At 36.3% G+C, this 25,449-nt stretch overlaps 1 protein-coding gene across 1 annotated transcript; it reads left to right on the forward strand.

Moving 5' to 3' along the window:
- Window positions 1-438: 438 nt before the first annotated feature.
- Window positions 439-10,385, forward strand: LOC143554358 (putative LRR receptor-like serine/threonine-protein kinase At1g05700). The gene is made up of 13 exons (XM_077044128.1): window positions 439-682; window positions 832-1,372; window positions 1,497-1,960; window positions 4,805-4,943; window positions 5,031-5,102; window positions 5,191-5,262; window positions 6,191-6,271; window positions 6,360-6,526; window positions 7,443-7,648; window positions 7,892-8,018; window positions 9,311-9,373; window positions 9,468-9,657; window positions 9,897-10,385. The coding sequence occupies exons 1-13, from the start codon at window positions 595-597 to the stop codon at window positions 10,282-10,284; spliced, it is 2,598 nt and encodes an 865-aa protein (XP_076900243.1). The 5' UTR covers window positions 439-594; the 3' UTR covers window positions 10,285-10,385.
- Window positions 10,386-25,449: the final 15,064 nt, after the last annotated feature.

The raw sequence follows: 25,449 nt of genomic DNA on the forward strand, positions 1-25,449 counted from the left end.
CGTTTATGTTTTCAATAACTATTTATCCTAAAAACAGCTTTTTCCAAGTTTTGATCCTCTATGCCTGCCAAGACTGTTGAGACCATGTTAAGATTAAAGAGAAACCAAAGGACTTCTTATATATATTAGTTAGAAATGTCAAATCATTTTCTTATGTACATCTTGATTTTGGTTGTGCTTTTTCTTATAAGTACCAGAACAAAAATGTAAGCTATAATATTGATAGTGGGTCAAGGGTTGGGTTAAAGAAAAGGAGCGGAACAAGTAGGTAATGGATCAAGGGTAGGAATGTAAATGAACCAAGCATTCAATGAACAATATATGAATCATTCAGAGGGAAATTTGATTATTTAATAAAAGAACGAACATCACAAAAGTTGAAATTTGATTATTAAGATCGTTAGTTTAGTTCCATAATTTGTGTCTAATTACTATTCTTTTAGTGTACTAAAAACATCACAAGTTGCAATATTTGTATTAATTTCTTAATCCCATAAGCCTGATCTCATGCAAACAGTTTAATATGTAAACACTAACTATGTTATAAATATACTTCTAAGTTCAAACCTCAACCTGATATCTCTTGCTGTAGAAATGAAAATCTTGAGAAGTTTCTTTACTGTGTGCATTCTTCATGTGGCTCTCACCTTAGCTATGGTTCATGCACAAAATGATCAATCAGGTACCTACGAATGTTTTCTTTTAAGAAAATTTGCATACTCCTTAAATAATTAGGTAATAGAATACATATATTCTTTTACATCAAAATAGAAGGCAAATGGGCAACAAGCTGTGTCACTAGCCCCTTAACATTTATAACTTTATTTGCAGGTTTCATCAGCATCGATTGTGGACTACCCGAAGGCTCAAAATACACCGATACAAAAACAGGCATAACCTACGTTTCAGATGCAGGTTTCATTGAAGGTGGAGTAAGTGCAGAAATATTGCCTAAATATGTCTATGGTAACCTTGATCTCCCTCTCAAAAGTCTTAGGAGTTTTCCTCAAAATAACCGAAACTGCTACACTCTCAGACCCAAAGAAGGGAAGAATAATACTTATTTGATAAGGGTGTGGTTCATGTATGGGAACTACGACTCTAAAGATCAAACCCAAGATTTTGATCTCTATCTCGGAGCAGATTTTTGGGGACATTTTTATACTACAGATCCATCTGGTGAATATTACTATGAGATAATACACTTGGCCCCATCAGATTACATACACATTTGCCTTGTAAAGACAGGTGAATCAAATCCTTTCATTTCAGCAATAGAATTGAGGTTTTTTAATATAACCATTTATGAACCTCCATCAACATCACTCGACCTGTATGACCGTGTCAATTTTGGTTCAACTATACGAGTCAGGTTAGCATTTTGAATGTCTTAAACAGCATAAACTGCTCAAGCTTAGTGAATTCTTATTATATGATATTCCGTGACAAGCGACTAACTTTGTAATTATGTTATATTCATTTTTTTGCTGACACAGGTACGCAGATGATATGTATGACCGACTTTGGCATCCGTGGACTGTGCCTGGCACTACGGTGGTACAGAGTTCTAATACAATTTCTTTGGGTGATATACGAGTACCATCAAAAGTCATGAGCACTGCCATTATACCTACCATCTCTACAGATGCTATAACCCTGATGTTCAATACTACTATCGCCACTAAGTATTTCTTCGGTCTTCACTTTGCTGAAGTTCAAATCTTAAAAAGCAACGAGACCAGAGAATTCAATATTTATCTGAATGGGGACTACTGGGAGACAAACTTTTCACCACCACCTTACAGATACACCATCTATAGCTCATCACCGAGTACCGGTTCTTCGAGCTATACATTTACAATAAATAGAACACTTAATTCAACCCTCCCTCCTCTCATCAATGCGATGGAGATTTACCGTGTAAAGCAGTTCCAACTGGATCAAACAGAAAACCAAGACGGTATGCATATATTATATGAAAATTTCCCAAACTAGCCATTTTTTACCAAGTTTTTCAAATTATAGCCCAAAACCAACACAAATTCCCAAAATAGCCAAATTATTCCGACGGAATTTTTGGACCTTTAATATCGCGTCACGTGTCAATATATTAATGGATCCGACAGAATTTTTGTGGGTCCGACAGAATTCTTCATCTTCTACCTCTCAAACCCTAAACCTTTATAACTAACCTTCATCTCCATCTTTCTTATTTCTCCACAAAATCAAGCAAATCAATAGTGTAAATCGCTTAGTTTTTTTGATGAGAACACAACGATAGTGTCCAATTTCACACTAGAACTCAAAATCAAAAACCCCCGAATTGAAAAATCTTGGGTTTGTCGGACAAATTAAATAGTCAGATCCGACAAAAGCATGAACTGAGTGTTTATTAATATGCCGGGTTGTTTCATTAATTTGTCGGACAAAAAGGAAAACCGTCGGATCCGGCGGAATAGTATACTTTGTGGCGCGTCCTGATAGGCTCATTATTCCATCTGATTAGAAATGGTTTACGTTGGATTAGTTTGGCTATTATTTGAATTTGTTTTGGGTTAGGCTAAAGCCGGAAAAAGTGGGTCAAAAATGGAGAGTTTGTGAATTTTCCCATATTATATATATATACTAGATTAGAAACTCATCTGTTAAATGGTATTGAATTAATCCAATCTATGCTACATAATAAATAAAGGTTTCTAAATTTCATTTGACATTACACAAGTAAGTTTTTACAAAAATTTCCCAACTCTCTCTCTTATTAAATACATTTCTATTTTTATTAATAGTTTTATATCTAACTTTTTTTTCTTTTTAATAATTATTATTTTTATTTAAAAAATTAATAACGACATAAATATATTATTTAGTTTTATATAAATATATTGTATTAGTCATTAATATTAAGCTTTTAAAGTAACGATTTTTCATGTTGATTTAGATAAAACAATTAATTTCAAGTTTCAAAAATAAGAAATTTTCACATTTTATTTGTTTGCAATAAAGATTAGTAAAATCTAAGGCCATTCACTATAGATGGTTGATTTATTTTTCAGACAACCTGGTTTAACTCATGATCAGTTATGTCTTTCATTATTTACAGTTGAAAGCAAAAACAAAGTGAAATTACTTATTTTGATATGGAGGTTAAAATTACAAATATTGTATACAGAAAAATATATAGAGATTTACGAAATTTCAACAACACTTTTTATTTCGTTATTGATTAATGTGTAATTTGTTCAACTATATATTATATCTTTATATCTTTTAAACATATTTTTGATATTTCAGGGGTCCAAATGAGCCGAGCCTAGTCGAGCCTGAGCTCGGCTCGGCTCGAGCTCGACTCGTTTAACTTACACAGAGCTCGAGCTCGGCTCATTTCGAGCTATATTTTCAACGCTCGAGCTCGGTTCATGAGTAGATTTTCAAGCTTGAGCTCGGCTCGTTTAATATTTATCAATTATTTTATTATATAATTATAATTATTTATATATATATTTGCTATTACAATTTTATGTATAAAATAATATATGTTGTTTAGTTATATTTGTTTATTTTTTCATAACATTATATATATTAATTAATAATTATTAAATATATTTTTTAAAAAGTTATATAAATGACATGCTCGTTTCTTGTTAGGCTCGCAGGCCGGATTGAGCTCGATAAGTAAAGCTCGGGCTCGTTTATTAAACATGCTTACTTTTAGGCTCGAGCTCGGGCTTATGCTCGATTAAGCTCGACTCGATCGATTTTTTTAACGAGTCGATCTCGAGTAGCTCGCAAGCAGCTCGGCACGTTTGCACCCATATATTTCACATTTTGTTATTATCTAAATAAATTTATTTATTATAACATGTGTTCTATACAGGTTTCTTAATCTCATATGCCATTGTATGTGATTGATCAAAACAAAATATTCCCACCTCTCTCTCATATTAAATATTTTTTTTTCTTGTTAATAGTTTTATATTTTATTATTTTCTCTTTGTAATAATTATTTTCTGGTTTAAAAAATTTAATACCAACGTAAATATATTATTTTGTTTTATATAAATATATTGCATTAGCTATTAATATTAAACTTTTATAAGTAACGGATTTCACGTTGATTTAGATAAAATAATTTATTTCAAATTTAAAGAAGAAAATTTTCATTTTATGTTTATTTGTAGTGAAAATTAATAAAACCTAAGGTCATTCGCTTTAGATATTTTGTTTGTTTATGAGACAACCTGTTTATTACATGGTCAATTATGTGGTCCATTATCTAGAGTTTAAACAAAAAACAAAGTGAAATTACTAAGTTTAATATGAATGATAAATTAATTACAAATAAAATTACAAATATTGTATAAAAAGATATATTTAGGGAATTATGATTTTTCAACTTTTTATTTACAAATATTGCGTATTGTGTAATTTAGTTTTACCAAATAAATTTATTTATTCTAATAAGTGTTCTACACGGGTACCCCACCAAGTATGTTATAAACCAAAAATTTTCATAAAGATTTAATTAACGTCATGATTAGCCTTTGCTGAAACAAAAAATAATAAAAAGTTTAAAAATTACAAATAACAAATTTATTGAAGAGATAAGATACAATTAGAATATTTTTATGGTTTAGTAACATATTAGATTAAATGTTAGATATTTAATTGTTTAAAATCATTATATTACTTTGTAGGAGATATGAACACAAGTTACTTATTTATTATAATAAGATATATGTTACTAGTAGCATTAGTTAATTTACATTTAAACATGTCTTACCCCTTTGTCTTTTTGTTAAACTAGCTGCTGCAATATGGAGTATCAAGTCAACATATGGGTTAAAGAAAAACTGGCAAGGCGATCCATGTATCCCACGTGAATCTCTTTGGGATGGTCTTGGCTGCAACTACAATGACTTACAGGCAGCCAAAATCATTTCCCTGTATGTATTCCATTTAATGACCATCACTTTGTAATAGTTCCATTTTGCAACCGCACACAATTACTCAAGCAAATTAATTTAATGCAGGAATCTTTCTTCTAGCCGGTTAAGTGGAGAAATAGCAGATGCCTTAGCAAATCTCACTATGATAGAATCATTTTAAGTTGTTTCTGTCTTTTGTTTTTAGTCTTTTTTAACAAAGTAAGTTGTTTCTCAAGGTCCTTACTTCTCCTTGTTTCTTCTTCAGAGACTTGTCCGACAATAACTTGACAGGTGATGTGCCAGAGTTTCTCGCTCGACAAGACCACTTGAGGATTCTGTAAGTCCACTGCTATATAGGATCTATAATAACATATTGGAGATATAAATTATATCTATTATTTGTGAGGCTCAGGCCTCGTTTTATGTAGAAAGATGAGCTAACTAAGGCAACAAAGTGAAGTGACCCTACTTTAAATGTTGGCGTGTGCCATCAAACTATTTGAGTAATTGAAATTTACTTAAAGACAAACGGGAAATAAGAATATAGTTTGACACGCGTTAGGGAGGTGATACATGCTCGCTCATGGCTATTCTTATTCATGTACAAACGAGCCTGGAGAATTAAGGAGGTTGCGCCCCCTTGGTGGTGTTCAGGTACTGGGTACTGCACGTGGCGCACTCAGTTGAACAACTTTTTGTACTTCATATAGATGTCATTAGAAATTTTGTGAAATGTTAGGATCAGGGTCACCATGCATACCCATTTACAACAAAAAATGGGTCTCCCACAAAGACGACAGCCTGAGTATGATTTCAGTATAGAACTATTTCCTCGTGCGATTTAAACCATCAGGGTAATTAAGTACCTAATCCATATTCCTAGGAATGAAATAGATACCGCTAATAAACACACAACTGGGCGCGACATGCTAGAGAAGGGAACGTAGCAACTACATAAATTGTGTAAAATGTAGACAATCAACTAAACTAAACAGATAAATAATGCAGGCACATCAAAATAACCATTTCCTAATCCTTCTCTACATAGAATATAATCTGTTATGTGTTTCTTTTTCTTCACAATTAGTCTGCCAACATATGTACAAAATGAGTTTCACACATCATTTTATATAGAATATATGCTAAATAATAAAACTAGATAAAGGAACCCCCGTACATGAAGAAACCATAAACTCTAGATGCTATACAGCTAACAAGATCAGAAGTTATCACACAATGCATAAATGGTCTTCAATTCCTTGCAGAAACTTAAAAGGAAACAATTTCACAAGACCACTTCCAGCAGAACTTCTAGCAAAGTCAAAGAAAGGATCGTTGTTTCTAAGGTAATTTGCTCCTCACTTCTAAACTAAACCGTAAGAAAAATCAAACAGATAATTGTACCCTTTGTTCTAACAATAATTGCATTATCAGCATTGAAACCATCAGTGAGGAAGATAAAAGCTCATGTCTTGAGGGTTCATGCAGAAAAAGTAATGGTACTAACGTTGTTATTCCGGTGACAACAACAATTGGTGGTGTCATTGTGCTATTAACTGCATTGGCCATCGTATGGATAATTAAACAACGGAAAACAAAAGGTACATAACATTGTTATTATGAACGTTATAATTAATATATATAATATATATGAATGCATATATATATTAATGATCAAATTGACTTTTAGGAGGCCAACAAAGAGTGAACAATGATCAACAAGCAGGATATTCTAACGACGGTGAGTTCATACTTCATGACTTAAGGTTTATATAGGTTTCAAGAATACTGTGTGTTAAAAAGTTTGACATATATAGTTAGATTATATGCTATAATGTGATCGCCATGTTCTCATTTAACTTGTTGGGTCCACGTATATAACTGAAATTATATGAACGTTCTATGACGTGTTATGTGTTTTAGTTAAGAATCTTAATTAATTATGTCAAGGAACATCACAACATTGAGAGGATATGAACGCTTATTGAGTCTAGTCTCACCAAAGTTGAAATGTGAACTTGACCCATTTGGTTAAAATGATTTAGATGAATCCTTAACCGGTCAAGATTTACAATGATTGAAGTACTCTAAGAACTTTACTAACAATCATGCATCATAATTGATATAGTATATACATAAACATGTTTACACACACACACACTTAATCATGTTTCAATAAATTATATTTGTTTTTTACTAAACAACAATTAATTCTCATTATCTTGATACGGTGAATCAAGTTAATTGTTCAATGTGTGGCTCTTTAGAATCATATGTCAATGTAAACATTGTCATGATATGTATTTTCATGTAGATCCAAACACATTTCATTCTTAAACAAGATTCAACATATCTCAACTTAGATGGTGGTAGACATCTAGCAACATATTATACACACACACACATATATATATATATATACATAGTATGTACAGATATAATGACCTAATTTAACTGGAAGTCTGAGGATGGAGAATTAATTTTTCAATCTATTGATGTTTAAATCAACGAATGCAGATTTGAACCTAAAAGATGAGCTTTTTACACCTAGAAATCAACAGTTCACATATTCTGAGGTGAGGAGTATTACTAACAACTTCAAAACAGTTATTGGGAAAGGAGGGTTTGGAACAGTGTACCATGGGTATAATGGTAAGGACCAGGTTGCTGTGAAGATGCTTACTGAATCATCAGTTCAAGGGTACAAGGAATTTCAGGCAGAGGTAATTTCTGCCAATTTTCCCAAGGCATTCCATTTGTACTACTTAAAAGTACCACTAGCTCTTCATGTACTAGTTAGGTTACAGGTATATTTTAGTTATTACGATTACAGTAGGCTAAATAAGCAAGGGTGCTTAAACAATCACCTGCTAAATGACTGTTGAAGCTAACTCTTTTGTTACAAGAAGACTTAGTCATATTAAATAGCAAGAAAAATAAACCGTAAAAGAAAATTTTGTCTGCAGGTCAAGCTTCTAATGGATGTCCGTCATAAAAACATAACCTCACTAGTTGGATACTGCAATGAAAACAACCGCAAGGGGATTATCTACGAGTACATGGCTAATGGGAACTTAGAAAAGCATCTATTTGGTAATTTGATGTAATTAAAGTGTCATCCTTACTTTAAGGGGGTGTTTGGGATTGCTTATTTTCACCAACTTATAACTTATAAACTTTTGGAAAAGTAATAAGGTGTTTGGGATTGCTTATATTGTGAGAGGAAAAGTTTCATAAGTTGCACTTTTGTAACTTAGGGTGTGTTTGGGATTCCTTATTTAATTGAAAAAGGACTTCTTGTTAAAAGTCCTTATTAACTTATTGATTTTCTAAAAGAAGTTTTAAAAAAATTGTTTGGATTAGCTTATGTGTTGGAGAAAACCAAAATGACTAAATATGACACTCTTTTTTAATTGAAAGATAATGGGTTTTGAGGGTTAGAATGACGTAATAGGTAAATCAAACACATTAAGTTAATAAGTTAGAGATTCTTAACTTTTCAAAACCTCTTTATTTTGCCTTGCCCATAAGTTAAAACCCATAAGGCCTTACGTTTTGCCAAACACCTTATACACCTTATTAACTTTTCAAAATGTTTATAAGTTATAAGTTGATGAAAATAAGGAATCCCAAACACTCTCTTATTAACTTAATGAAAAATTATACGAAGACAAAATAAGGAATCCCAAACACCACCCCCTAAGTACCACTATATTTCACAGTTAGTGACTTCTTTAAAAGAACAATAAAAAGAATTATTCACAACTCACCAACAGATTTAAAAGGCATGGGTAAAAAAAGGTATAATATGTAGGTCTTAGTCACACTTTTGATGGAAAAAAAAACTATGTCAAGAAAGGTCAAAATCTATCACCTTACCATTTTGTCTCTCTAGTCGGTACAAGGCTTCATCTATCGGACCTACCTGCATTTTTCTGTGGTAGGCGTTTATCGATTTGAAAACGACACCTGTCCGCTTGTTAACATTCGAATGTCCTATGTGATTATTGATAACAAATTGGATCAATAAACAATAATATGAACACAATTGATATTGGAAACGATTTTATTATAAATTGAATATTAATTGTTTTTATGAATTACAATTGACCGGGCAGGGGTATTTATACCCTCTGTTGACGGTTATTCGGCGACGGCTATTCCGACGGTTAATCCGGCAAGGGTCGCGACGTTTCATAAGACGTTGCACCGGCTCTACTTTATATATTTACATTATCTACAAAAACTATCATCTAATTACAATTTTGCCACTAACTATACTAATGGTATTTTCTAACAGAGTTAACTAAACTCTAATAAACTTAATGGGATTGATGATTAACTAACAATTATGTGATCTCTTTACATTTTTTTTACTTGATCAGATGGAAATCCACGTGTCTTGAGCTGGGAAACAAGGTTACAAATTGTGTGTGATGCAGCAGAAGGTTACTTATTAGATTTCTTAATGCGGGCTTGTTTCTTTTGTGTTTTGTAAGCACCAAATCTAACAATTTTCGCATGCACGGCTTGATGTTATAGGGCTCTTGTACCTGCATCATGGTTGCAGGCCACCAATAGTTCATAGAGATGTGAAGCCTTCAAACATATTATTGAATGACGTTTTCCAAGCAAAACTAGCAGATTTTGGGATGTCAAGGGCTTTTAAAACTGAAGATGCCACCCATGAATCAACAGTAGTTGTTGGCACTCGTGGATACCTTGACCCTGAGTGAGTTTTTCTCTTTGATGTTTTTCAATTTGAAAGATGCACATAAAACTACACCGTTTTTTTTCTACCAACTTGGAATGATTTGTGATATATATATGAACTAATATAGATGAGAATAGTTTAAGACTAAGCAAAAAAAATGACTTGCTAGTTGTCCACTTGAACAAGTCATATGTTAATACAACCTATAACTAACTGTTTCATCATTGTTCAATTTTCCCAATTAATTTATACTGCAGGTATTACATAAGTAACTGGTTGAGTGAGAAAAGTGACGTGTATAGCTTTGGGGTCGTACTCTTGGAGTTCATCACAGGCCGACGAGCAACATCAGGGAACACAAACTTGATTGACCAGGTTAAGTCAATGGTCGCACGAGGAAACGTTAATAACTTAGTTGACCCAAGGTTAGAGGGGAGGTTTAGCACCAACACAGCCTGGAAGGTAGTAGAGTTGGCCATTGCTTGTGTTTCCCACACTTCCATCGAACGGCCCACCATGAACAGTGTGGCGGCAGAGCTCAAAAATTGTTTGCAAGCAGAGAAAGCGTGTAACGTTAGACCATATGATCAAAGTGGACATGTATCCTTTAATGTGGAAGCGGTGAGCGGCCCAAACGCAAGATAGAGAATTCTTGAAGCCGTCAAGTCTTAAAACAGGTTGTGTGAAGTATGTATGTTTATATTAATAAATTCCTCTTTGTAACTTGTAAGTGATTAAACTACAAGTCCACTGTAAGTTTTATTTACTAGAGAATTTGCATAGTAATAATGTATAATATTGTATACTTCAACTTGGCCCATAGGTTAGCCTAAAGGGCCGTAAGGTTTGTTCACTATATGTATCTTGTTGTAAAGGAATACTAAGAAATATAAAAACATGTGTGGTAAATTATGTTGTATTTATGGCTGTACATACAACATTATAAGAATAGGGTTGTAAATTGAAAGTTCTATGCAGCATTTTGTCAAACACCATGCATGCACCTGAACAAATTCTTCTCAATAGTATTTCTTAAAAGATGAGTGCACGATTCACGAATTCCCCAACGGCGGCCCTGTTGGTGAGTGGTGGTCAACAGCGGTGAGCTGGTGGTCAACAGTGATGGGTTCTTGGCTTTATGAATTGTATTTTGATTTTCTGGTTAATGAGAACTAGGGGTTACCCACCCGTGCATTGCTGCGGGCACCGACCAATGTTAAAAGTGTATAACCAAAGAATAAAATGTTAAAACTTAAAACACAACTGAAGAATAAAACATTAAATACTATATTAATCAGGATTGGGAAATAAGATCAACAGCAGGGATAACTAAATGGATACAATGGATACCAAAAAGGCACAAGCTCTTAGGATTGCAAATTACCAAGCCACAAATTCAAGGGATACAAATTACAAAGGCACAAATATTATTTTAATTGGATACTAAGAAAATACATGTGTGATATTCGATTAGAATCAAAACAAGAAATTGCAACTTAAAAGTAAGTGGAAGCATGATCATCACCAACCAATCTTCAATGTCTAATCAAAACCAAAAACAATAATTAAAATCTAAAAAACCAATTTTAGTTTAGTTCGAGCATACAGTTTTGAGCAATTTGCAAGAGTTAGCCACACACACTCAAGCGGTTCTAAATGGTATCATGCAAGTTTTTTTTTTCCTATTTCAAAACAAATACACATCTACTAAAATCTACTCGTAAAATTTATCTAATCCAAGAAGCTATTATATCCCACCAGGAGCTTAACATGATAGTCAAGAGAAGGTTGTGGTGTACAAGTGGTAGTCGTGGATATATATTGGATTTCTTTTCATAGACACAAAGCTTAACATGCTAACAAAGGCATGGTTGCATTACAAGTGGCAGACTCAGGATTTTTTTTATAGGGGTGATTAGGTGGGTTAACCAAAATTTTATAGGGGGTGATTGAGATTTTTAGATATAAATAACGCTAAAAAAATTTATATGAAGGGCAGCCGCACAACATTCTTTGTAATGGGTCAACCCAGTAAAATCACGAGACTATTTTCCAGTGGAAAACTAACGTAAAAACTAAATTAACGTGATAATAGTGAGAATCAAGTCTCTACAAGAATATTGAGCATTAGTGGCGACACTTTTAGCGGCGACATCAGAAAATTTCACCGCTAATGCTCAATCAGTGTCATTTCACTTTTATTCAGACCTGGCTGTCCATCTTGGAGAGATCAAGTGGCTGGGGTTTGTTCGTACATTAAATCACACAATGGTAGAAGTCGGGACACATTCCCTCCAACTTTGCCCTACTTTTTCGTTCACATCACTACCACTGTCGCTTACCTGAAGCACATCTCACGCCACTGTCGGATCTCTCCTCACTCTGCCACCGGAGCTGTCCGTTGAGTGTCATTTTAGTTTTGTAAGTTTTTTTATTACTTATGTTTATCCAATATGCTTGATTAATTAGGTCTAAATTAGGAGAAAGTTAGTTTGATTTTGTTTCAGTATGGATTTTAGTTTACTTTTGTTTCTTAGGTCTAAGTTAGGGGAAATATAGTTTGGTTTACGGTTGAAATTTAAGTTATGCTGCAGTGTGTTCAATTTTGCCTGATTTGTATGGACTAGATCGATTTGATGGTGATTTTTGATTTCTATGGTTGTGTATGTATGTGTGTTGGTTCGTTTAATAAGCAAGCTCAAGCTCGAGCTCGAGCTTAAAAGTAACGTTGTTAAATAAATGAGTCTTGGTCCGTTGTGTGTATATACATTAATATTAGTCTAAACGAGCCAAACCCGAGCAATGGTTGGTTCGGCTCGTGGCTCGTTTGTGTGAATTGGATTGGCTCGTAGCTAGGTTGGTGTATATGAATATGTGTAAAATAAACAAAACTATATGTGTATACTTTTTGCAACAAACAAACTAGCTCGTGAGTCAACTTGGACATGACTCATTTATAAATTTGTTGAACCCGAAACCGAGCCCACTATAGGTCCTATGAGCGGATCAAATAACTAAGTTCTTGGATCAATTTCACTACTAGCTAGCGGAAATCACTAGTAGAGAACCGAGATATTGGATCTTGTTTGAGTTTGGTTACTACCCGAAGTAGAAAGAAAGAAGAGAGTAGAAGATGAGTTGGTGAGATGATAAGGTTGAATATTTTCAAAAGGCTAGTGAGTGCATGGGCATGCTCTCCTATTTATAGTGAGAGCATGTCATGCATCAATTCATTATGAGAAGCCCGATGGGCTCTACAGACATGGCCTTAGGCCTAAACATACAGAAGATGAAACCGACAAGCTAACTAAATACATCGAGAATAACATAAGCAAATAGAAAAGACTAATCATTCAAAATGGGGCCTTACAATCTCCCTCTAGTTTTTAGTATTTGATCCGTAAGCTCTTGTCTTTAGTCGGTCTCATAGTCAAAGTCTTCATCATTTTAATATAGTTGATTATCAACAAGGAAGTGAACAAACCTTTTGAACTTCTCAACTATCTGATCAGATTTGTCTCGATGAACGTCTTCAACCGTGCCCAAGGGAGAGTTATACAACTTCAACAAATTTTATTCGCTGAGCGTATCTAGCTCATGCTCGTCAAAGAAGCGGAGGAAATGCATCCTTTCACAATGGATGACAACCTCTCCAATGTTGTGGTCGAACTCCCAACATATGAAATCATGAATGATGTTGGGCTTGAATGGTTCTCCATGATAATTCGGCCTCCCATCTTTGTGGGTCTTGTACCTCCGGGTCTTTTTCTTCTTTCCTGACACTGGATCAATCTCAATGGGATGGCGACACGACTTAACCTTGTTGAGCTTGAAGTTCGGGTAGTCATTCTTCCATTCCTTACTCAGGAATATCATGAACCAGCCTCTCAGCTTCTCCTCACCTGCACCCGGACCTACAATTCGTCTAAAGTAATTCACATCAAGCTCAAACAATGTATGCATATCAGTGTAGTACATGTAGGTCAAGTCCCCATTGGCACGTTGGATCACCCAAGTTTTGCTGGACAGCTGCCATTTGCAATATAGGATCGGGGAGTCATCATGATACGGGTAGAGACTATCTCTGAGACTTGTAACTCTGGTGATGTAGTGTAGAGCCCATTTTGTATATTTAGTGTTATGTATTATTCCCGAGACACATCGTGTTTGTAATATTTGTCCTTGTATGTTTGGGCCCAAGGCCATGTAAACAAAAGCCCATTTGGGCCCATCAATGAATGTGTGCATGATATGCTCTCACCTATAAAAGGTGGAGCATACTCAGGAACAAACTAACCTTTTTCAAATCTTATCCATTCAACAACTCTCCTCTCCCTCTCTAACTTTCCATTTCGGGTAATAATAAACCCAAACAAGATCCAAGATATCAGTTCCTCACTGATGATTTCCTCTAGCTAGTGTTGAGATTGATCCAAGAAAACTAGTTGTTTGTTGTTTGATTCGTCCACAGGACCTACAATTGGTATTTGAGCTTTCAGGCTCTACTAGTTGTGGATCTTGGGTCACAACCTTGGATTTTGGTCTTCTTTGTGTGTTAAAGACATGTATTCAAGAGTTTTAATGGGTCTACGGATTCACTAGTGGATAAAAGTGTGTTTACAAGCTTTAAAGAAAAGTGTTCTTAGCTTGGGGTTTGTGAAAGTGGTTGTTTGTGTGTTCTTGTGGTGTTAAAAGTCAGATTTTTTTGGTTAAAGTCTTCAAAATGGATGCTTCTTAGATCTACAAAGTGTTAAAGTGTTTCATTCGAGTTTCCTAAAGTGTAAAAGTGTGAAAAGACGTGTTAAAAGTACAATTTGTACATTCCTGAAAAAGCATTTGAATCGAATCATTGAAACCATTCGAACCGAATACTTGAATCCATTCGAATAGAATACCATAAACCAATCGAACCGAATCTGTAAAACATTCGATTCGAATTTCTCAAGCCATTTGAATCGAATCTCTATTCGATTTGATTGTTTTTCAAATTCGATTCGATTGAATTTTAATTCGATTAGTTTATACCTATTCGATTGAATCCTTTCAGATTCGATTGATTTGGACTTAGTAGCTCCCAAAGAATCTATTTATAAACTGTTTGGACTTAAGACCTGTTTTAGATAATGACTTCTGAGACTAAAGAGATAGAAAACTTTATAATCTTTGAGAATGAGGCAGGGACAACCAATAAACCTCCTAAATTGCTTAAGTGGGACAATAACTTTGAAGAATTCAAATGACGTTTCAAGAACTACATTAGAATCACTGATTATGCTCTTCTTAAAGCTATTGAGACAGGTCCTTATGTTGCTACAACTGATACTGCTGATGGACCAATTTCCAAGCCTTTGACAACCTATAATGATAAAGATAGGAAAATGTTAAGTGATGATCAAAAGGCCTATGGTGTTCTTAGTGTGTGTCTCTCACTAGAAATTGCTCAAACTTTAAGGGATAACACCACTGCTAAAGGCCTATGGGATGCTTTGGTCAACAAGTTTGAAGGAAATGTAGAGATGAGGAACAGTAGGAAAGCCAAGTTGAAGGGTGAGTTCAATATGTTCAACCATGTGCAAGGAGAACTTGTTGGAAATCTTATTCATAGGTTTGAAACATTGATCACCAAGATAAAGAGTGCCGGCATAGATAATGATCAAATTGAAATCAATGACAAGTTGTTGAGCTCCTTACCATATACATGGAACAGTAGTGTGATCACTATTAAGAGAACAACAAATCTTCAAATCACTCCTCTTTCTGAGTTGACATGCACCATCAAGTCATTTGAGATGGATGACAAACTCATATTGGGTAACCACATAAGTTCTCTAAATCATACTGGAATTTCTACCGGATGTGGAGTTAGTACAACTTTTCTCAGCCAACCACACCCCACAGTTCATGCAGCTGATGTGGTTAAGATGTTCTCCACTCAACCAACTCAAAACTTCACATTCAAGACTGCTGCAAGTCCACAAGTACCATCAAGTTCAAGTTCTTTTCAAGATGCGGTTGATAAAGCTGTTGAGCAAGTGTTGAAGGCTAATGGAATCAAGAATCCTACAAGCTGTCCATCCTACTCAGCTCTTAAAATTGATGATTCACATGTGGCACTGTTTCAACAAGGAGATCTCAAAAAGTTTTGAAAATGAAAAGGCTAGCACATCAAGTAAATATGTTCCACCTCATAAAAACTCTTTCTTTCAATCCACTAATCACTATGAAAATCCTCAATTATACGATCACTTTGATAACAACTACTACCGTTATCATCAACAAGATTATGTTAATTCATTCTACTCAAATGTTTTTTATGATCGAGGTTACAGATCAGATAACCTTCAAGTTCCTTTCCAAGCATCACCTTTTTCACCACACCGTGTATATCATAGTTCTGATGAGTTCTGTAGGGACTCTAGAAGAAAGTGTTGTTTTGAGTATGATAATCCTTCTCACCTTGCAAGACATTGTAAGAACTGGCATAGACAACAAAAGGAAATGTACAGTCGGTTTAATCAGTTCCGTTCAAAAGCTATACCAAGCTCAAGAACAAGAATTGACCAATCTGCCAATTCTGCCAGTGAAATGGATGTGAGATCCAAAAACAGTGTAAAACCAGAAAACCTTTTTGGATAACCAAGAAGGAGAGATCTAAAAAGGGTTCTTAGAATGAAAAGTCGAAGAACTAACCAAAAGGAAATGTGAAAAGAAGTCCAAATCTTGAAAGATTTAAGGATTTTGTTTTAAAACCCAAAAGAAGATGGTCCAAAAAGTCTTCTAAAACTAGGAAGCATATATCTGCATGGGTTCCTAAAGACTGTTCTTCTTACTCTGACACACCTCAAAACTTTATAACTCCAGAAAATAAAATAAAATTTGGCAACTTTGTTGTTGACTTTCCCGAGACAATTATGTCTTGGGAACCCGTGTCTAATTAGTTAGTAATGTGTGTAAGGTCAGTCAAGACGACATGTCAATAGTATTTGGTTCTTAGACATGTCAATGGGAGACGAGTCCTTGCTATTTGACGTTCAATCGTTCGATGGTGGATACGTTTCATTTTCCGGTGACATAGGAGGAAATATCACAAAGAGAGGAAGGGTATCAAACAGTTGCCTGATGTTTGATGATTTTAATCTTATGGAGCAGCTCAATCATAATCTGCTCAGTGTCTCAAAAATCTGCTATCGACAATACTCTACTCATTTCATAGAAAATGAATGTTTGATCTTAAAGCCAGGTTTCAAAGTCCCTGAGGAATGGTACTTGATGCGGACTCTAAGGCATAATGATGCTTATATATTGGATATGAGTAGCTCTTACTCACGTAAGACTGCCTAATGTTTAATATCTAAGGTCTCGTGGAACGACTCATCTTTATGGCATAAATGTCTTGGCCACGTAAACTTTAAAAATTTAAACAAATTAGTCAAAGGTGAGAATGTTAGGGGATTGCCTGTTAAAACCTTTTCTTGCATTGAACAATGTATTTCATGCTCCAAACGCAAGTAACACTAGCTCCCTCACAAGCCTAGGACGGTCAATACCATAGATTCCATTCTTAAACTGTTGCATATGGATTTGTTTGGTCCTATTCATCCTATGGCAATCGGCCGAAAAGCCCATTGTCTTGTGATTACTGATGACTATTCTCGTTTCAGTTGGACTTTCCTTTTAGGGCAGTTTTTGATCAAATTCATTACACTTGTGGAGAGGCAGACATGCAAGAAGGTGATGTGTATTAGAAGCGACAACGAGACTGAGTTCCGTAAAAAAGAAGTGTATGACTTCTGTCATTCAAATGGAATAGATCGCCAATTCAGTGCCCCATACACTCCACAACAAAATGGAGTAGCTGAATGTCGCAATCGAACGCTAATCGAAGCTGCAAGAACTATGTTTTCAGATTCCAAACTTCCATTGTTCTGTTTGGGTGAAGCTATCTACGCTACATGCTTTATACAAAACCGAGTGATCATCAACAAACGCTTGAAGAAGACTCTTTCGAAGTCTACTACAAGAGTAAGCCGCAAGTTAACTAATTCAAAACATTTGGATGTCCATGCACTCTGCTCCAGGTGCTCACCCAAATCCTAAGTTTGCTGAAAAGGCCAATGAGTGTTACTTTGTTGGATATGCTCCCAACAAAACTGCCTATCATGTCTAGAACAACAAGACTAATGTGATTGTGGAATCCTTCAACGTTGACTCGAAAGAACTTAACGATACCGATGCCCGCACGAGACCCAACTGGTTGTTTTACTATGACGACCTGTTCAATCAGTTTCGTGGCATGTCTATCCCACCCTCAACCAGTACTCAAGTTCCAACTTCTGTGCCCGAACCACTGTCAATTCAAACTCTTGTCAATAGTTTGTCTAATGTCAATCTTTCTACTGGTCCTTCCAATAGATTTATACCGCTTGCAGTCTCTCTTCCAGTTGTCAATTATCTAGCTGTCAATAACCCTGCTCCTCAATCCACTGATTCAACCGATTCGGTAGCCATTCAAGATACAGGTGATTCTGATTCGGATGACTCATTTATGTCAACTGACAATGTGGAACAAGTTCAAACAGAACCTGCAGCAAATGTTCAAGCAACACCAAGTGTGGTAGAATCTGTTGCCACACCTCCCTATTCAAACAACATTGTACATGTTGCTGGTGCTGAAGAACCCGTTTCTAGTGAATTCGATAGCAGTGCATCAACTCCAGTTCATGCAGTTGTTGTTCCATTTGGTGAAAATCTATGGGATGAACCTATTGCACAAGAACACATGGTTAACCAACCTAGCACTGTTCAAACAACCACTGATGTTCTAATCAATGCTCCTCGTATATTCCATCCTATTGAGAGTCTGATGGTTGTTCTTCAAGTGGAACCAGTCACCCAAGTGGAAGACAAACCCCAACTATCCATTCATCGGACACATCCCACCAAAACCATCATTGGTTCTTCCTCAGCCGGTATCCAAACAAGGAGCATGTTAGGTACTATTAACAAATGTCTTTTTTCTTGTTTTATTTCCTAGGTTTAACAGAAGGACTGCAAGGTAGTTTTGAAGGAAAACTCGTGGGTTGAGGAAATGCAAGATGAGCTGTTACAATTCAAGAAGCTCAATATGTGGAGGCTGGTTAAGAAGCTGGAGAACAAGAAAGCAATTGGGACAAGATGGGTATTCAGGGTCAAAAAGGATGATAAGGGGTGATTATAAGAAACAAGTAACGGACGGTAGTTCAAGGTTTCTCTCATCAAGAAGGTCTTGATTACGATGAAGTCTATGCTCTTGTTGCTAGGATTGAGGCAATTTGTCTCTTTCTCGCCTAAGCTTCATACATGAACTTCAAAGTGTATCAGATGGATGTGAAGACTGCCTTTTTGTATGGTAAAGTGAAGGAAGAAATTTATGTCAAGAAAACACCCGGTTTTAAAGATCATGAGCGTCTGAATTATTTTTAGCGACTTGATAAAGCTCTCTATGGCCTTCATCAAGCACCTCGTGCTTGGTATGCAACTTTAGCAGTTAATCTTTTGAAGAATGGCTATAGAATCGGTGTTATTGTTCAAACACTCTTTATCATGAAAGTAAAGGATGATCAAATTCTTGTCCAAGTGTATGTTGACGGGATTATCTTTATATCTACATATGATAAGCTTTGTAGAGAGTTTGCAAATTTCATGCAAAGTCTGTTTGAAATGAGTTCCGTGGAAGAGATGACTTTCTTCTTGGGACTTCAAGTTGAATAAAGGTCGGACGTGATTTTGATACATCATGAGAAATATGTTCATGACATTGCTCAAAAGTTTGGGTTCAAGGACTCCAATTCCTTCAACTCCGATTGGTACTCGACCTGTGTGAGCTCCAGATCCATTAGGAAAACCATTCGATCAACACATTTATCGGTCTATGATTGGTTCACTGATGCATCTCACTGCCAGCAGACTGGACCAGATGTTCCCTGTCTGTCGGTGGGCAAGATATCAATGTTGGTGCAAGATGTCAGTAGTTCAGTGTCAAGTGTCTGTAATCGTGTTAGTTAGATTTATGTTTTGTATGTAAGCGAAGTTGCTAACAAGTTCGCTGATATGGGCGAACTTGTTAGACAAGCGAAGTTAGGGACAACTTCGCCTGAACATGCCAGGCGAAGTTGTCGTGTCTATATAAGCTGTTTAGGTTACGGCTTATTTACGAATTCAGTCATTCAGTTTACGAGAGTCAGAGAGTCTGTATTAGTGATCTTTGTATCACGTGTTTCCGGTTGCAATATAACGTCTTTGTGTTTATTGTAACGTGTTTAATCGTATCGTCTTCTACGCTCGTAACGTCTTACGTAGGGATTCCGCACCTACGTAGAACGCGATATCTCGTGTAGATCCGGCTGGGAACCTACAATTGGTATCAGAGCTTTTGCTCGTGATTGTGTGGTTCGGGATTATCACGCGGGTGTAGAAATCGTTCCGTTTAACCATTCGCGGGACGAGATAATCGAGTTTTTGTGTCCTACTCACCTCCCACCTTCAAAAACAACCCATAACACCTTCACACACCTCGAAAAACCCAGAAATCTAATCTGCAGAAAGTTCGTGTTCATCAGGCGAAGTTGCCGTCACTGTTAGTAAGGTTTCGGCGAAGATATAAGGTTAAGCGAAGTTATCCACAACTTCGCCTACTCCTTCAAGTTCGCTTACCTCAAGCGAAGTTACCCTCAACTTCGCCTAACTCCCAAGTTCGCCTAACTTAAGCGAAGTTATACACAACTTCGCCAAATCCGGCGAATTTAAGAAAGTGAGCGAAGTTACGAACTCCAGCGAAGTTAAGTCTTAAGCGAAGTTATCCACAACTTCGCATACAGTGCTGTTTGAAAATAAAATTTTTGATTTTCGGATTTCTTTGAGTTTCGTGAAAGATGTCTTCAATAAACATTACCGAACTGGTAAAGATGGAAGTAGAAGCGGGTTCAGCTACTAAGGCACCCAAGATGCTAAAAGGAACGGATTTTGTGGCGTGGAAAGATAGATTTGAACAATATGTCAAGTACCAAGACGCCAAGATGTGGGTGTGCATACAAGATGGGTACATCCCACCAACTGCTGAGTACGAGGGTCGTGATCAGATTAAGAAATACAGCAAGATGGAAGAGGAAGAGAAGAAAATGTATGAGGCCGAAAGCAAAGCTCATGCAGCGATCACAATGGCTCTTCCACAAGAAATACTTCACACCTTCAGAAAGTATAAAACTGCTAGAGAGCTTTGGGAAGCACTTGAAAACCGGTTTGAGGGCAATGTGGGAATTCGTGCATCGAAGATTAAACTTCTAAAAACCCAATTCTCGGTCTTCAAGTATCTGAAGAATGAATCACTTGATGATATCATCACTAGATATTATCATCTGATGACTGAACTCAGCAACTATTCAATTGTTTACAAAGAAGATGAGATTGTTGAAAAGCTTCTTGATGCTCTCCCACCGAAATGGGAGATGTATACTGTGTTGATGAGAGAAGACAAAGACTTTGCTGACTATGACCTGGAGACAGCAGTTAATAAGCTAAGAACGTTTGAACTGAACATGGTACGAATGGAGACACCTACCGATCAGGTTCAAGATCCGGGTATGTATGGTGCAAAGGTTAACTCAGGATCAAGTTCGAAAACTGAATCATCTGCTTATTACTCTAAGGGAGAGTCAGGCGTTAACTCAACACACAAAGGACATGTATCTCTCAACATGAACGGTGATGTGTGCTTTGTAGCTGGAGGATCAAATGCGTCTCAACCTCAAGCGACCAAGAGTAGTTTTTCCCCAAGTGTTTCAAACAACAACTACTCGAAGATGCCCATGAGTGTTAAATCTGCTGAACATCAGTTTGTTCTCTATGCATCTTTTATTGCTTCGTATGAGAATTACATTCAGGGTAAGATTGTTGATCCTGCAATTTTGGATGAAGACTATGATCAGATCGATGCTGATGATCTGGAAGAGATGGTTCTGCAGTGGCAGATGGCTATGATTGTGAGAAGGGTTAAGAGGTTCATGAAGAAGACTGGCAGAAAGTTTGTCAGTGAGAGGCCAGGGTTTGATAAGTCGAAGGTTCGCTGTTACAACTGTCAGCAGAATGGCCACTTTGCAAAAGAGTGCAAAAATGAACGTGTAGAACGCAGTCAAAACAGGTCTACACAGCAGAGTGGTAGTGGTAATGATAATAGAGCCATGATTTCCAGACAGAACGGGGAGTACAACTGGAATCTGCATGTAGAAGAAGTATTCGAACAGGCCAATTTGGCAAACATCGAAACTGCAGATAGTGAGAAGGGAACTGGCGAAAATGAAGCTTACATGGCAGATGTGGCAGACCAGCTCTCCGAGGTAAGTACCGAACTCCCTTGTACTAAGTGTGAACATCTGTCTGAACAACTGACAACTATAACTGATCAGTTTGTTAGTTTAGATGCGCAATTTAAAACATTAAAAGAAGATCATCATTTCACTAAAGCTAGAGAAAATAGTTACAAAGTAAAAATTAAAGCTAGTGAGAAAGATATTAAAAGTCTTAAAGCAAAGCTTGCTGAAAAAATTCAAGTGATTGATCTTAGCTATGAAGTACTAGAAGAGAAAACCAAACTAATAGCTGAAAGGGATAAACAGATAGCTGATCACCAGGTAAAAGTGGTGGAACTTAACAGGAAACTTGAGCAATTCAGAAATTCCTCCGCTATACTTGATCACCTCGTTAGTGATCAAGGTTCCCCAAAAATGGGAGGAATTGGTTATCATGAAGTTCCACCACCTTTCAATCATAATTACACTTATGACCCTAGTAATCAGAAATCTGTTGATGTTGACTATGGTTAGATAGTTCCGGTTAAGGTAACGATTAAAGAACAAGAAGTTAGTAAAGGCGAAACAAGTAAGCCTGTTACTAGTGTTAAGATTTCTGCTCCGAGTCCTGTCTCATTAAACTCGGACAAGTCATCTGAGTCGAGTGAGACAAAACAAGAGGAAGTGTTACCAAAAAGTGGAGAGAAAAATAAAACACCTAAAAAGAAGTCTCCACTAAACCCGTATGTCCCACCATATGTGAGACAAACGGGCAGTAATACAGCCTCAACATCTAAGACAACTTTTGATAAGAAAGTTGAACACATGAGTTGTTTTAAATGTAATCAATTAGGACACCTAATTGCTGATTGCCATCTGAAGCAGAGATTCAGAGGTGTGAGGCCTTCAAAATCTGAGAAAAGAAACAGTAATCAATATAATGGTAAAAATGAAAACCCATCAAAATTTAGAAATTGGTCTAATTCAGGTTTTCAAAGAAATAGATCTCAGTTTTTCACTGTTAACAATCAAACTATAAGTAATAATTCTTTTAATTCGCGAAGGTTTGGATGACCTCATAGACAATCTACGAGAAGGTATCCTATTAGGATTCACAGAAATTATCATGATACTAACTTTGGACAGCCAAGGTACGGGATGTATCGACCCAAGACCAATAGGTCTTGGGTCCCCAGATTTTAATCATCTGCTTTAATCGTGCAGGAACAGTTGAACAGGGCTGCCAACAATCAATGGGTTGTGGATAGCGGCTGTTCCCGGCACATGACAGGTAACAAGAAATTGTTACACGACTGGAAACCTGTTCAAGGAGGAAGAGTGAGTTTCGCAGGAGAGAGCGGTGGAAGGATCACAGGAATTGGGACTGTTACGAATGGAAAGATGACTTTAGAGAAAGTGAACTTTGTTGAAGAATTGAAGCACAATCTGCTGAGTGTTTCGCAGATCTGTGACAAGGATTACACCGTGCATTTTACCAAGAATGAGGCGATTGTGTTGTATCTTGGTTTTAAGATACCAGAGGATTGGATTGTTATGAAGGCTCCAAGAAAGAAGAATACATATATCATGGATATGAGGTCGACTGAGATGGCCACAGAAGAATCGTGTCTTCTGTCAATAGCAACTGAATCGGAGTCAGAGTGTGTGCAACAGCAATTAAACGATTATGGTCTGAATTTCTCACTTACTCCTATTTGCATTGATAACACTGCTGCTATCTCAGTAACTAACAATCCCGTTAAGCACAGTAAAACTAAACACTTTGACATACGTCATCATTTTATACGGGATTGTGCTGAGAAGAAACTGATTGAGCTCGAAAAGGTTGATACGCTAGATAATTTCGCTGACTTGTTTACAAAAGCGTTTGACAAAACTAGATTTCGAAACCTTGTTGAGCTGAATGGGATGATCAATCCCGAGTAACCGTGCTTTTTGTGTTTGTTTAAAAAAAAAAAACAAAAACGTCACTATCGCTTAGAATTATGTCTGTTGCTTCAGTTTGAAGGACATATCTTCGGATATGTTTGGTCCTTATTTCTACTTGTAGAATATGAGGATAGCCATTAACCAGATGACCTAAAGTGATCGGGGCGGTTTATGATGTGTTTTTATTCTTTCGCTGAAAATTAGTCGATCATACTTAGTTAGAAGGACACATACTTGTATGTGGTCGGTCCAGCTGATCCATTGGATCTTCGGGATAGCCGTTTACTTGAAGACTTTGATTTGGTAGGGGCGATTGAAGTTATAATTTTTTTTAAGGGAGATGAAATTATTTTTCAAGTCTACTACTTCGTAAGAAGTTTCTTTACTATGTTAACAGAAAATTGATCCAACCTTGGAAAGTGATAGATATACTGATTCTGTGTGCTTAACTAGTGAAGTTATTAGGCTTAAAAGACTTTAGAACAGTCATTGTATGTCATGGTAGCTTTTTATGGTGCGTAAAAGTAGAAGTGATACTAACTAAATCTACTCGATTTTACGTGGAAACTCCTTAAGAGTTGTGCATGTCTTCATACATATCTTTCCGAATGATAGGCAGAAAAGCAATTACCCAGTCATACACGAGCCCGTGAGTGTTCTGATTCCCGTGAAGATAGCGTGTCAAGACACTACAGTGATCCAGATTCGGGACTTGCAGTTGTTTTCTACTTGAAGTTGTGTATATACATGTTAAAAAAAATGTATTCTAGAGTTCATAATGTTAATGATTCTCAATTAAGACGCAAGAAGGTGAACGGGAAGCAGAGTCTAAGATCGAAGAGTAATTACTACTTAATCAGACACTACGGGTCGAGGTCAACTCGGGGTGACTTGGGGAAAGCCAAATACGCTTTGAGAATAGATAGGAGGCATCATAATCTCTGAGTTGTTGCCCACTTAAGTTTTGAGCTTAACTGAACCTAATCCGTATCACAGAAACGATTAAAACCATTTTAAGTTATTAACCTGCTTACAACCTGTTTCTTTATGTCATAATACAGCTGAACACGGATCTGTGTGACAGTCATTTAAATTAGTATGATTCCTGTTCGGATCTTTTCTAAAACGTGGTAGTCCCTGTCAAGACTGAAATTTGATCCCGTCTGTTTATATTAATTTTGTTTGATATTACTTTATTTTCTTGTTTTGTTTGTGTTTAAAATAAAGCTCGGGTTACTATTAAAAGGCAGACTTTTGTTCAAATTGGTCAAACCATTTTTACTCTTGAAACCCTCGGCAAGTTTAACCTCAGAATCAACCTAGTAACAGTAAGGGTGGTGAGCTGAGATCAAAAAGTAGGGAGTGATTCTGCATCTAAGGGGGAGTCTTTTGTTCCGGTCTGATTGGATGATAAGGTGTTGAGTGATTCTGACTCATGGATGCAATGAAGATTATATCTCAAGATATGTTAAGGTCTCTCAGTGGTGATAATGATCGATAAGAAGATATTCTGCATTCCTTCATGGAAGGATGAAGA

This window comes from Bidens hawaiensis, unplaced genomic scaffold (genome assembly GCF_021521415.1).
Source record: "Bidens hawaiensis isolate Kalapana, Puna unplaced genomic scaffold, B.hawaiensis_p1.1 tig00017667_1, whole genome shotgun sequence".
NCBI lineage: Eukaryota > Viridiplantae > Streptophyta > Magnoliopsida > Asterales > Asteraceae > Bidens > Bidens hawaiensis.

Coding starts and splice junctions, on each gene's coding strand:
- LOC143554358 (XM_077044128.1), top strand. CDS start 595: ATGAAAATCTTGAGAAGTTTCTTTACTGTGTGCATTCTTCATGTGGCT. Junction 7,649..7,891: donor ACAAGGAATTTCAGGCAGAG/GTAATTTCTGCC, acceptor TTTTGTCTGCAG/GTCAAGCTTCTAATGGATGT. Junction 9,374..9,467: donor TGTGTGTGATGCAGCAGAAG/GTTACTTATTAG, acceptor TTGATGTTATAG/GGCTCTTGTACCTGCATCAT.